A 14685-nucleotide genomic window follows, 5' to 3' on the forward strand; every position below is an offset into this window, starting at 1 on the left:
ATTTTTCGTTTATAATTTCAGTAGTTAGGCTATGTAGAAAAGTGAAAGTTTGGTTTGGCAAATTTATATTGGTCTATGAGGTACCTGATCGGTGGACTAGTTGAAAGAATACGAGCCAAGTGAATAATTTTGCATTACGAAGGTATCCGTAGAAGATAAATCTCTTTGCTCCCACAATTCCAATTTTTGGTAATATTCATAACCTTACAACAATCTCAAATTAGTTTAAGAAAAGAACGAACATCGTAGCTTGCTTTAGGCGTGACTTAATCTATCATCGTGATTGTGTACACGTTCGCGTGACATAATTACGATTTTTCAAAACAAACCAAGGTATACGTTCGCGTGACCATGGTCAAACATTTTTAGTAAATAAAACGCCTTGATCAAATACTCGTAGAAATGCTTCTAGGCACGGTTTTTTAAACTACTATCATGATTGCGTACATGTTCGCGTGACGTGACTGTGATTGATTTTCAAAAAATTCAAAGTACGCGTTCGCGCGACTTTGACCAACCTTTTGTTTTCTTAAATAAACTAAGCGTTGTGAATTGTGTACACGTACGCGTGACGTGATTCTTGACGCACCAAACTAAAACGAGTATACGTACGCGTACTCGATAATTATTTAAATACGAGTTATCAAGTGATTAGTAGCGGTATAAGGTAAAATAAACATAGGTCCTAAAATGAGTAATTAAATAAAATAAGTCAAGTATAAATTGCTAAGCGACTGTGCTAAAACCACGAAATTCGAGAGTGCCTAACACCTTCTCCCGGGTTAACAGAATTCCTTACCCGGTCTTCTGGTTTCGCAGACTTTAAATGGAGTCAAATTTCCTAGATTTGGGGTTTAAAATAAATCGGTGACTTGGAACACCATATAACTATTCCAAGTGGAGACTCTGAAATTGAATAAATAATCTCATTTCGATTAATGTCACTTAAATTGGAAAAACTCCTTATATCCCCCTCGGGAAAAATAAGGTGTGACAGCTGGTACATTAGGCTATGACATACATTCTATCTTCCCGTATATTTGGTTTGAATTGTGACGTCTAAGTGAAGTAAATAGCCTATTTTGTGACGCTTTCTCTCAGTTGTTTGACTTGTATGCTACATAGTGCTTCATTGCTTTAATTTTTCAATTATGTGTGCTTGCTTGACTTGAGAGTTGAACAAAACCGTTGTGAGTAAGTCATGTGCAATGTGGGTGTGAGGATTTGTGATCTTATGTGCTATCCTGTGTGGTCTAGAACTTGCCCTGTGTGTTAATCGAAGCGAAATTGTAAGTTGTGCTAATCTAGGAGATGACGTAGGCATTTCTTGCTTGATCATGGATGTGCTCGTCACATAAAAATAAAATTCTCTATTGCTAGCCCCTTTGAGCCTATAGACCTTTTCTTTGGCACCCACATTACAAGTCGTACCCCTATTTTGTTCTTAATTTGAGATTGTTGAACCTTTACCTCCTAAGGCACTTTGTCGCTAAAAGAAGTAAAGTGAGATATTGGGGAGTAATTTTCGAGTGGAACCATAGAAGGGCCTGTTGGTGCACTAAAGTTGAATCAAAAGTCACTAGCCGAGGAACTTTAATGTATGGAGTGTGTGAAGAAAAGAAAAAAAGAAAAAAATGATAGTCAAAGTATGTAGAAAATACACACCTCTAATTCTTAATAATTTGTGCTAGTGGGAGTATAGAAGTGCTTAATGAAAGTAAGGGCTATGTTGCATATGGTTTGTGGCAAGTGAATTGGTTGAGGAGAACATGTGCTTGAATTGTGAATGTAGTGTATTAAAGTGCTTAGGAGGGTTAGTCACTATTTTTAAATGTATCATACCCGTCCCTTAGCCTACATTACAACCTTAAAGTCCTAATTGATCCTAGATTTGGCTAGCTTAAATTAGTAGAGATATACACTACGGGTAAGCTTATGGTACAACCACGGGATGCATATGAATTCTTTGTGAGAGTGAGCGAATTTTGTTCAATTGTGTGATGTCCTTAATCTATATTCAAAAGCATATTTGAATGTGTGGACTAGTCTATATTCACTCTTTTGTTTGTTGGTGAGGGCACATGACTTCATGAATGATTGGTAATGTTGTAAACTTTTTTGTTGGGAGAGTGCGTGAATTGAGGGTGCTTAGTGATTACAAGTCGGCTTTTGAGGTTGGGTGGTGACAAATAGGTTGTTGGAATTGATTGAATTGAAAAGTTATACTTGGGCATGCTTAAACGGGAAGAATGTGAAATTTTGTATGTTCATGCTTGTGTGCCGGTACTGATCATAGTCAAGGGTAGAGAGTATGGTTAAAAGTTGAATTGCTCCTCTATAGTTGAGACTTGTACGTAGTTGGGGTTTATTTGATAGTCCCATTGCTCAAGAACGAGCAAGAGTCTAAGTGTGGGGTGTTGATGTTTAGCTTAAAGTATATATATATGTGTGTATATCGCCTCATATTTTACTTTTATTTCGTGGATTTAGGATGTGAAATGTATTGATTTATATTAATTTGAGGTATTTGTATGTGTAGGAATGATCCGAGAGCAATTGGGGGCGAAATATGCAAAATTAGAGCCAAAAAGGACGAAAGCATGTAAAATGGAAATTGCAGCGCCACAGGCAGTGCCTACCGCTACCTGTGGCGCCAGAAATAGAAGCCTTAAATTGGCAGCACCATGGAGGGCGCCTGGCGCTGAGCAGGGCGCCAATGGCGTGAGTTTTCTCCAAATGTGCCCGGGACACGGTTATTTCGGCCCTAGACCTACCCAACACGTATAAAAGCAAGACTAAACTTATTTGTGAAGGGTGTGATGCCACTTTTAAGGAAAAATACACACGAGAAACATTCGGAAGCGGAGAGATCTCAGTTTTCTTCATCTTTTTATAGTATTTTCAATTATTCAACACTTATGAAATTGTTTGCTATTAACATGAGTGGCTAAAAACCCATTGTTCTGGGGTTGTGATTTAGCCATGAATTTTGTCGTTTAACGTTGACTTAACCTTGATTATAATTCACTACTATATGGTTGTTTCTTCAATTCTGTGATTAATTGCTTAATTGTATGGCCAGCAGTTAGGTTCTATTTACTATCTATGCTATGCTTGGGAAAGCCGTGCTTAGATTAGAGACGAATTGAAGAGAGCACGATCTTAACTATTAGGGGGCGGATTTGTTGTTAGGATAGGAATATACCTAGTCACTGTGCTTAATTCACTATCGTAATCTTAATGTGATTTTAATAGATTGATTTCATAGGAATATAGGCGTTAATCTATTTTGAATAGGCGAGTAGAACTTTAGGAGAAGGCTATGAGAGCAATTATCGATTAATAAGCGACCATGAGTGAATTGTATGAAAGGGAGAGGTAACTAGAACACAATAGGATTGGTGAATCGATCACAACCATGGAATATTTGTCTCTATTGAATACATAACAATCATTTACTGCTTGATAATTTAGTTATAAATTAGAATTATAGTTTAGTGTAATCACATTCTTGAACTTGATTTTGGCTTGACTGAATAACAATCTTGATGATTTTAGTGGATAGTTGATACAAGTCTCTGTGGGTTCGATACTTGACTTATCATTTTATTACTTGTACGACCACGTATACTTGCGTGTGCATTTGGGAGCAACAATTGGGTAGAAAGGCTGAGAGCATGGGGAGTCTTACTTTTATTCCAGTTGGGGAGAGACTGTTAGCTTTGGATATTTAGGCTTTGGCCAACAGGTTTGTGAGGATGGATATTTTGGAGCCTAGTAGGGTTCTTCCATTTGTTGTATCACCGTCGTCTTTGTTTGAGCGCATCAAGGCACGTAAGTATGATGATCTCCATTTACTTATCCTAAGGGAAATGCTGCAGTACGGTGATGCTAAGGAGGTACTATTGATGGTGATGGGGTATTGAGGCTTCAAGTCCATATTTATATGCTTAATGTGGATCGGTTACGAGAGTTGATACTTGAGGAGGTCCATAGTTTATAGTATTCCATTCATCCGGCTGCCGCGAAGATGTACCAGGACTTGAGGCAGCACTATTGGTGGCAGAGGATGAAGAGGATTTTATTAAGTATGTTGCTCGATGTTTGAACTGTCAGCATGTGAAGTACGAGCATCAGAGACAGAGTGGTTTGCTTCAGAAGCTACATATTCCGGAGTGGAAGTAGGAGCGTATCACTATGAGTTTTGTAGTTAGGCTTCCACGGACCTTGAGGAGATTTGATGTTGTGTAGGTTATTGTGGACAGACTGACCAAGTCTGCACACTTCATTCCAATCATGACTACCTACTCTTCAAAACAGCTAGCTCGCATTTATCTTTGTGAGATTGCTCTACTTCATGATGTGCCCGTGTCTATTATCTCGGATCGAGGCATGCAGTTTATATTGCATTTTTGGAGGGCAATGCAACAGGAGTTAGGCATACAGGTTGAGCTGAGCACGGCATTTCATCCCCAGACAAACTGACAGTCCGAGCGTACTATTTAGTATCAGAGGACATGTTATGAGCATGTGCATTGATTTCAGGGGATCATAGGATCAGTTCCTACCATTAGCAGAGTTTTCCTACAAAAAAAGCTATCATCCAAGTATCTAGATAGCTCCGTATGAGGCCTTATATGGCAGACGTTGTCATTCTCCGGTTGGCTGGTTTGAGCCTGGGAGGCTAGGTTGTTGGGCACTGATTTGGTCTGTGATTCTTTGGAGAAGGTGAAGTTGATTCAGGAACGGCTTCACACAGCGTAGTTTAGGCAGAAAAGTTATGCAAATAGGAAGGTTCGTGATGTGGCATACATGGTGGGTGAGAAGGTTCTACTAAGAGTTTCACCTATGAGGGGTATGATGAGGTCCGGGAAGAAAGGCAAGTAGAGCCCTAGGTATGTTGGTCCTTTTGAGGTGCTAGAGAGAGTTGGAGAGGTGGCCTACAGACTTGTCTTGCCACCCAGTTTATCGAGTGTTAACCCAGTGTTTCATGTTTTGATGCTCCAGAAGTATTATGGGGATCCGTCACATGTATTAGACTTCAGCAAGGTGCAGTTGGACGAAGATTTGACTTATGATGTGGAGTCGGTGGCCATTTTGGACTGGCAGGTTCGAAAGTTGAGGTCGAAGAATATAGCATCGGTGAAGGTTCATTGGAGAGGTCAGCTGATCAAGGAGGATACTTGGGAAACCGATCAGGAGATGTGGAGCAGATATCCTCAACTTTTTGAGACCCCGGGTATGATTCTAGGCTCGTTCAAGGGCAAATATTTATTTAAGAGCGGAAGAATGTAACAACCCGGTTGGTCATTTTGTGTATTTAGCCCTTTCTCCCCTACTTGTTTCTTTACATATATGTATTTATCATTATGTTACTTGCGGGGTTGGTTAGTTTTGTTTCGGGGGAGTTTTGGATATAATTGAGACTCTTAATCTCAAGGTTGGATGCTTAAGTTTTAAGAGTTTACCGGAATTTGATTTTTGTGTAGATGACCCCTGAATGGTGTTTTGAAGGATCCTATAGGCTCATATGGTAATGACGGGTGTAATTACGACTCAATAGGATTGATAACCTGACCACAACCCTAGAATCATCATCTCAATTGGTTAAGACAAAATCATAGACACGTGCGTTCTTGCTAGTTTAGCTAAGTAGTTGTATAAATTCTGCAATATTAGTTTAGTCACAGACATTGCTCTTTGGTAATAGTACACAGATAATAAATTTTTATTTGCTTAGGTAGCACCTAATATAAGTCTCTGTAGGTTCGACAACCTTCGAGTCACTTTACTACTTGTGAACTATGTATATTTTATGTGTGCTTTAAGAACTAACAAGTTTTTGATGCCGTTATCAGAAAATAATCTAATCTAACTTTATATAATAGATAGCAATTGGGGTTTTCCCCGAATAGATATGGATAAGTATATAATGACTTTGATTTTAAAATGGACAGAGAGAAACAAAAATTGACACTTATTTTTATGCGGGGCAAAAACTGATTTTTGAGTTGCAAATGATTTAAGTCAAACTATTTACCTGAAAATTGAAATGATTAGTTACGTATATATAAGGTAAGAGAAAGAAGAGGTCCTTTTTTCTTAGTTTGAGTTTTAAAAAAAATAGCAGCACGTGTCATTTCTTATTTAAGTGTAATGTAGAATCATTTTATAGTGATGTAAATTCATTGACTCAACTATATACAAAGCTGAGAAAAAATAATATTTCAACGTATGTACCTAACGTTCATACGATTGGTTAAAATATATATTGCTATAAAAATTGAAATTTTTTCAAGCTAAAGCACAAATATCATCAAAGAAATTCATTGGTCCAATAATAATACTCTAACTTATACCCTTCTATATATAGTCATCTAATAAAGTGGTATGATTCAGTTTACCCTTCTTTTGCACATAAGGGAGGAGTCGTATGAGGTGAAAATCTCTTTTACGGTTCTAGAACGGAGATTCTTTCAATTGAATGACAATCGTAACGGATGTCGGCTCAATTCGAAGGAAATTACGCGGAAACTTTGTAGAATTATTATGAAGCTATGCGACTAGAAATTGATCCCTATGATCAAAGGTTGGGGATATCAAAAGAAAGGCGTCAAGCGTCTGTAGGCCTATCAGCCATGAAGTACGTATAAGGAGTCTCACTAATTCTTTTATTGTGAATATGAATATGTAATTCGTCTCCAAAAATTAATGACCAAAGGTTAAGTTGTTTATCCGCAATTGAAAAAATCAATATCGATTGAATCGGGCCACTTTCCAGAATTTGACAGAAGAATGAAAAAAATCCCATTGGTTCTGACAAAAGTTCAATTTCTAATTTCTCCCTTCTATTAGCTGATGATGAGTTCCACAGCTGCAAGTTCTTCTCAGCATGAAACTTCTCACCAAAAGTACAAACTTATCCATCCCGTAGCCAATAATATCCTTCCACATCATCAATAGTGGGTTTCAAACAGAGTCCTTTGACCAAAGGGTGAACCCAACTTTCGTGCAACTATCCGAATCTAAAGAAAGATTGTATTACTTTCATAAAAGGTCACTATATAAAATTTGTGGCTGATAAAATAATTATGTGATGACGTGGCATCCTAACACCCCCCCACGCTGTCATTTTGTTTAAACCCCTGATCAAAATCACAGTCCTCAACCATGCCAACAAGGCCTTAAACCTTTTCACAGTTCTCGGTTCTCAAAACGTTCACTTTACACATAGTATCTCCGATCTTGATTTGCCGACAGCCTGCCGGCGGCAACTTTCCCGGCTACAAAAATTCACCACTATTACGGAAGGACCCTTTAAGTTTCTTCTTTTATTGTTTTACTGGAAACTCCGATTCTTCGATCTTTGATTCTCCGACTACTACTCAAATACTACTAGAAAAAACTCTAATTTTTTAATATATTTTCATTGGAAAATATGAGGGAATCGAAGGATCCAGAGATTAAGCTGTTTGGCAAGAAGATTGCTTTGCCGGAGAACGAAAAGGTGCTGCCTTTGATCGTCCCCGGCGAAGATTCCGGCGACGGGAATTCAGGAAATGCTAGCTGTGGTGTTAAAGATAGCGAGACGAATACTGGGTTTGACTGTGATGGATGTTTAGAGGATGAGAAAGCAAGCAGTGAGGAGAAAGATAAAGAAATTGATGAAGAAAATCAAGAAGCTGAAAAGGTACAGTTCCAAATAATCCATTTTGCAATTGATGGTCCAAAGTTTACTTTATGATTTTTATTTCTTTTGCTTAATTTCGTTAAGAATTTTGAAAATAGTTCTTCCTATTTTTCTTCATGGTGGCCATTCAACTTTGTCTTTATTACCCAAAGTCATTTTTCTTTCTTTTGCTACCTAAAAATCATTCAATTTCGTGTTCATTACCCAAAAGTCATTTTTCTTTCTTTTGCTACCTAAAAATCATTCAATTTCTTGTTCATTACCCAAAAGTCATTTTTCTTTCTTTTGTTACACAAATATCATTTTACTATGCTCTAGTTATCACAATAGTCAGTTTGATCAGATTTTACAAATGTATGAATATTTTATATAAATAATAAATACAATAATATAAAGTTATTTTAATAATAAGTAAAATAGCTAGGTAAAAATATATATTATGTAGTATATAATATAGAAGGTGTTACATAAATGAGAAGATTTATAATGTCAAGGGCAAAATAGACTTTTCAAGTAAAAATATTATAAAATCTGGCCAATATGACTTTTGTGATAAGTAGAGCAAAGTAAAATAATTTTTGTGTAACAAAAGAAAGAAAAGTGACTTTTGAGTTATGAACATGAAGTTGAATGATTTTTACGAAACAAAAAGAAGAAAAATGACTTTTGCGTAATGAACGCAAAGTTGAATGACCACCCGTGAAAATTACTCTACTTTTTCTTTAGTGTAACTTTCTTCTACTTTTTAGCTTTCTTCAATGTATTTTAGCTATGCAAAATAGAATTAACCAATAGCTTGATGAGGTCACTTCCTAATTTTCCAGATGTTTATAGTCTGCTTTGTGTAATCTATGGCATACCCTTTTCAGTTATGTTTCCCTATATAAGGTATAGTTGTAACTACTAAAGAAATTGGAGACAGAATCTATGTTGCCGGACTCTCCGAAACACTGCCGCATCCGTATCGGATTCTCCGAAAATACACTATTTTTGGAGAATCCGACACGCACCCGACGACATTTTTCGTAGGACAGAATCAGCTTCTCTATCTTGTCTTGTTTACCATTTTAAGAAAAAGTTGTTAACTTGTTAGTGTTCACTATTTATGTTCCTGCCATCATGTGGATTGGCTAGTTAACAGTTTAAAAAAGCTTTCTTACAGCAATTTGACCAGCAACTCAACTCTACTCATATAGTTATGTTTGGATTTTAGAATCATTCATCAGGAGAGCTCAGCGAAACCAAGTCGGAGGAGAAAGATCAAAATCAGATGATGGAAGAATCAGAAGATCCTAAGCTTTCGTCAGAATCAGACAACAATCCAAAAACTCCTAATATTGATGAAGATTCACCTGCATTAAAAACCTCCAAGACTGAAAATGATCCGAACAATGCATCAAACTCTCAGCAGAAACCTCTTAAGAAGCCAGACAAAATTCTCCCATGCCCCCGTTGTAATAGTATGGATACCAAATTCTGCTACTATAACAATTACAATGTCAACCAGCCTCGACATTTCTGCAAGAGCTGCCAGAGATATTGGACTGCTGGCGGTACCATGAGGAATGTGCCTGTGGGAGCTGGTCGTCGCAAGAACAAGAATTCTGCACCGCACTGTCGTCACATCACAATCCCTGAAGCCCTCCAAGCGGCAAGAATTGATCCTCCAAATGGATTTCAGCATCCAACGTTCAAACCCAATGGTACTGTACTATCCTTTGGGCCTGACTCACCTCTCTGTGAATCTATGGCTTCTGTTCTAAACCTTGCAGAGAAAAAGGTACCAAATGGGACTCGTAACGGTTTCCACGGACCTGAAAACAAGAACTCCATTCGCAAAGGTGGAGAAAATGGGGATGACTGTTGTAGTGGATCTTCAGTCACTACATCAACTTCAATGGTCGATGGAGGCACTCATAGGCGCAATGAGGTAGTCGTTCCAAATGTAAATGGCTTCGCACCTCCCGTTCCATGCATACCCAGCGTTCCTTGGCCTTACCAATGGAATGCTGCAGTTCCTCTTCCAGCGATTTGCCCGCCCGGATATCCATTGCCATTCTGTCCTCCACCCTACTGGAATTGCAATATGCTTGGTCCATGGAGTATTCCCTGGTTGACTCCACCCTCACCAACCGAGAACCCAAAAGGGTCAGGATCTACTCCTAATTCACCTTTAGGGAAGCATTCAAGGGAAGGGGACTTGCTTAAGTCAAACAGTCCCGACGAAAAAGAACCATCGGAGCAAAAGAATTCAGAAACGTCTGTTTTGGTCCCAAAAACTTTGCGTATCGATGATCCTGATGAAGCTGCAAAGAGTTCTATATGGTCAACTCTAGGAATTAAATACGACTCCGTTAGCAGGGGAGGTCTTTTTAAGGCCTTGCAACCGAAAAGTGATAAAAAAGATCATTCTGCCACTACATCTCCGATGTTGCAGGCTAACCCTGCAGCCTTATCTAGGTCCCTCAGCTTCCAGGAGAGAGCCTAAAGTGAGTTAGAAGCTATGCAGCCCTGTGAAATACCTGCCGAAAGATACCTGCCAGTTTTCCTGCCTAATGGATGCTTAATCACGATACGCATATCACTAAGAGAGGCTAATATTTTTCAAGTCCTCCAACAGAAGCAGGGTAGCAAGTATCCTTTCTTTTGTAACACTAGGAGCGAGCAGCTGCCTTGGTTTTACTTGGTTTGTGTTCTTCAATGTATATAACTTTATGCAGCTTAGAAAAAGGAAAGAGAGAGATTTGGATGAACCAGATGTTAAATGTGTAATTGCCAAAGGTAGCTTGGAAAGCAGCTCCATCTTTCCATTTCCTTGGTGATCTAAATAATACAAGCCTTTTCAGATTATGTGTTTAACTTTTGTTAGTTATACGAGTGTGCCTCTTCTTGATTTCTTTCAGAGAAGACATCATGAAGGCTTGAATATCAACAGGAAGGTCTTTTAAATATTGATCTTGTCTAAAATGTACTTAGTGGGCGTTTGGACATAAGATTTGTAAATTCCAAAAAAAAGTGGAAAAAAAAATTCAAGTGAAAATGGTATTTGAAAATTAGAATTGTGTTTAGACATGAATATAATTTTGGGTTGTTTTTGAAGTTTTGTGAGTGATCTGAGTGAAAATTTTAAACAATAACTTTTTGGAGTTTTTCAAATTTTCGAAAAATTCCTAAATTTATCTTCAAGTGAAAATTGGAAATTTTATGGCCAAACACTGATTTCGGAAAAAAGTGAAAAAATTCTTATGTCCAAACGCACACTTAGAGCCCGTTTGGACATAAGAAATTTTTCACTTTTTTCCGAAATCAGCGTTAGTTCATAAAATTTTCAATTTTCACTCGAAGATGCATTTTGGAAATTTTTGAAAATTTGAAAAACTCCAAAATGTTGTTTTTCAAAATTTTCACTCAAATCACTCACAAAACTTTATATTCATGTCCAAACACAACTCTAAATTTCAAATATCATTTTCACTTGAAAATTTTTTTCCCCGTATTTTGGAATTTTACAATTCTTATGTCCAAACACCCACTTAAACACTCATGAGAAATGTTTTTAAAATAACTCCAACTGCAAAGATATGTTGCATGAACTACTTAAGATAGGCAAAAGTTGGGACTCAACTGGAATAGCATAGGAGCATCTAAGGATGTGAAATCTGGCCTAACGGTCAATGAAGTGAGTGAAAAATATGGAAGATTATGATTCAGTTTCCAACATCGACAAAAAATGTTAAATGATTTGTTTTCATCTATCTAAAACATGAGGGCAGAATTACCCGACTTGTGCTAATGAAAGTTAATAGGTATCCGAAAAAATAATTAAGGAGAGCGCAAATTAAACCAAATACTGTTGTTATACAAAAAGGTGGAGCAGCTTAGTGGTGGCCAATGCATGTGAAAGTGGATATTTCATTAATGCCCTCTTTTCATGCAGATAGCTTAGAGCCTTTGAAAATTCTAGAAAAAGTCAAGTACCTTTCCTTTTCAATCCCAAACAACTTGCAAAAGGGAATGGAAAGATGATACAAGATTTTATTTTCTTTTCTTTTACTACAATAACAACAACAGTAAAATTTCACTAGTGGGGTCTGGGGAGGATAGTGTGTACGCAGACTTTACTCCTACCCCGAAGAAGTAGAGAGGTTGTTTCCAAAAAACCTTTGGCTCAAGAAAACAAAAAGACAAAAGGAGACAATATTAGTATCACCACGTACATCGTAAGAAAAATAGGAACACCATGAAATCCTGAAGAAAGATGCAAAGCAAAAGCGATAGCTAGTAAATAGGTCATGCACTGGAAAGCGAAATAGTAAGACATAACATTGCCACTAGCTATCTTAGACAAAACCCTACCAGACTAGTCTCGCAAAGGTACGAAATAAGGCAAGAGTCAACTACCTACTAAACTACAACCCTAATACTCGACCCAAAGCACAAAGCCCCAGGTGGCCACCAAAAATAAGTCACTTGAACTTTCTTTTCTTTTTTCTCTCTATTATTTTAGTTATGAATATTTAACCTGCTTCTCAACTTCAGATGTCCAAAAAAGAAAAAAGAAAAAAGAAAAAAAAATAACAGCCTAATACCTCTTACCTGATTCTGGATTTTCAACAATCCATTACCTGATAATTAGGCAAGAGGGAGAAATAACTGCAAAATCAATACAATCAGTTAACAAGAAAATAAATCAATTTGTGTTGGTTGATGTAGACATTAGCCTGGTGGGCACTTAGAAAATCAGAACAATCTAGTGTAACTTGGCAATTTTTTGTCAATAAAACAGAGTAGATATTTTGATGTCTTGAGCAACTCTGAGCCACATCTTATATATAAATTAGTAGAGTAAGGGGACCCAAAATTCCCATATGCTCTTACTGGCATAAATGCTTTTGGCATTTTCACTGAGCTTTTGCTTTCCTCTTTTATTCCTTTTAGAGGCATATAGATATAAGTAGGGTGTACAAAGGAAACCAACAAACCGCACCAACCTGATAATAAGAGTCACATCGAGAAAAAAAATTCAATTATGATTTGGTTTGGTGGTGGAAAAAAAACCCGACTATAATTGGCTTGGTTTGGTTTTAACGAAGGAAAGTCAAACCGAAACCAAACCAACCCAACATTACATATATAAAAAATTTAGATTTATTTAATATATAAATATACTTATTGTGATGTAATTTATAATATTTCTTAAACTTTTTCATAATTTTATCTTTTAAAGTATTATTTCATGGTTGGACTTTGAACATTTGAATGTTCCAATAAGTTTTATAGCCATTAATATTAGTAACTTAAATAACGCTAACAATATTTCTAGATTTTTACAGTTTTAATCTGATTTTTTTACAACTACTTATGTATCTCTCTTTTCTTCTATTTAACAATATTTTTACTACACTACTTTCTATCATTTACACTTCACTCCCTTCTAGTTTCTTGTATGCATCCTTAAGCCATTTCACTTCAATACTCTCCTTCAAGCTGGGCAGTGAAAAACATCGAACACTCCGAGCTTGGACATAAGTGACTGTGCTACACTGAACCTAACCTCTTGGTCATCAGATCAGCTAGCTGCATTTTGGTGGGAATATATTGTGGTGTGATCAATCCACTCTTGAGCTTTACTCTCACGAAATGACAATCTATCTCTATGTGCTTAGTCCTTTCATGAAATATAGGATTTGCAGCTATTTGCATCGCTGCCTTGTTGTCACAATGCAAATTCACTGGTTTCTGAACTTTATTTCAAAGTTCCTCCAATAAGCCAACCATCCAAATGATTTCTGCTACTGCAGCTGCCATGCTCTTGTATTCTACTTCTGTTGAGCCTCTGCTAATGGTCTGTTGTTTCTTGGATTTCCATGACAATAAGGAATCACCTAGCTTGACAACATAACCTGTCACAGATCTTCTTGTATTGGGACAGGATGCCCAATCTGAGTCACAAAAACCAGTGAGTGTTTGAGTCTCACCTTTCTTCAGTAATATCCCTAAGCCTGGTGCTCCTTTAATGTATTTGACCATTCCCAGTGCTGCATCCATATGTGACCTTTGGATTTTTGCATGAATTGGCTTAAAACTTGTACTGCAAAGCATATATCAGGTCTTGTAATAGTCAAATAGAGCAACTTCCCAATTAGCCTTTGATAGGTACCCACTTCCTCTAGTTGTGTATCATCTGTCCTGCCAACATGATTGTCATAATCCACTGTAGTAAGTTTGTGATTCAGCTCCATTGGTGTTGCAACAGGTTTGCAACCACTCAGTCCTGCATCAGAAATCAGTTCCAGTACATATTTTCTCTGGTTTAGAAGAACACCCTCCTTTGATCTCATGACTTTAATTCCCAGAAAGTATATAAGCTCTCCCAGGTCTTTAACTTTAAAGCACTTGTGTAAGGTACTCTTAGCTTCATCTATCAAAAACTGAGAACTTCCTGTTATCAGAAGGTCATCCACATAAATGAGGATGATCACAATGTCTGTTCCATGCTTCTTGGTAAAAAGAGAATGATCATGGGCACTCTGTATGTATCCAGCATCTAACAAGGCATTTGTGAGTTTGATGTTCCACTGTCTTGATGCCTGCTTCAGTCCATAGAGGGATTTTAATAGCCCGCACACTTGATACTCCCCTTGCTTTTGAAATCCCTGTGGAAGTTCCATGTAAACCTCCTCAGCCAAGTCTCCCTGAAGAAAGGCATTATTGACATACATTTGAAAAAGATGCCAACCTTTAGATGCAGCAACACTAATAACAGTGTGTACAGTAACTATTTTAGCTATCGGAAAAAATTTCTCATGGTAATCCAAGCCTTCCTGTTGAGTATAGCCTTTTGCAACCAGTCGTTCTTCAAACTTGTCCACTTCACCATTGGCTTTATATTTTATCTTGTAAACCCATTTTGATCTAATTGGTTTCTTTCCAGGAGGCAAAGACACAATCTCCCAAGTGGAGTTATCCCCAAGAGCTTTGATCTCCTGCTTCAT

General features: G+C 37.4%; 1 protein-coding gene across 1 annotated transcript; it reads left to right on the plus strand.

Moving 5' to 3' along the window:
- Positions 1 to 7112: 7112 nt before the first annotated feature.
- Positions 7113 to 10583, plus strand: LOC109236323 (cyclic dof factor 3). Its single transcript, XM_019402489.1, has 2 exons — positions 7113 to 7690; positions 8904 to 10583. Exons 1-2 carry the CDS (start codon positions 7439 to 7441, stop codon positions 10176 to 10178), a joined length of 1527 nt encoding a protein of 508 aa, XP_019258034.1. The 5' UTR covers positions 7113 to 7438; the 3' UTR covers positions 10179 to 10583.
- The last annotated feature ends 4102 nt before the right edge of the window (positions 10584 to 14685 follow it).

The sequence above is a fragment of the Nicotiana attenuata genome, unplaced genomic scaffold (assembly GCF_001879085.1).
Source record: "Nicotiana attenuata strain UT unplaced genomic scaffold, NIATTr2, whole genome shotgun sequence".
In the NCBI taxonomy this organism is placed as follows: domain Eukaryota; kingdom Viridiplantae; phylum Streptophyta; class Magnoliopsida; order Solanales; family Solanaceae; genus Nicotiana; species Nicotiana attenuata.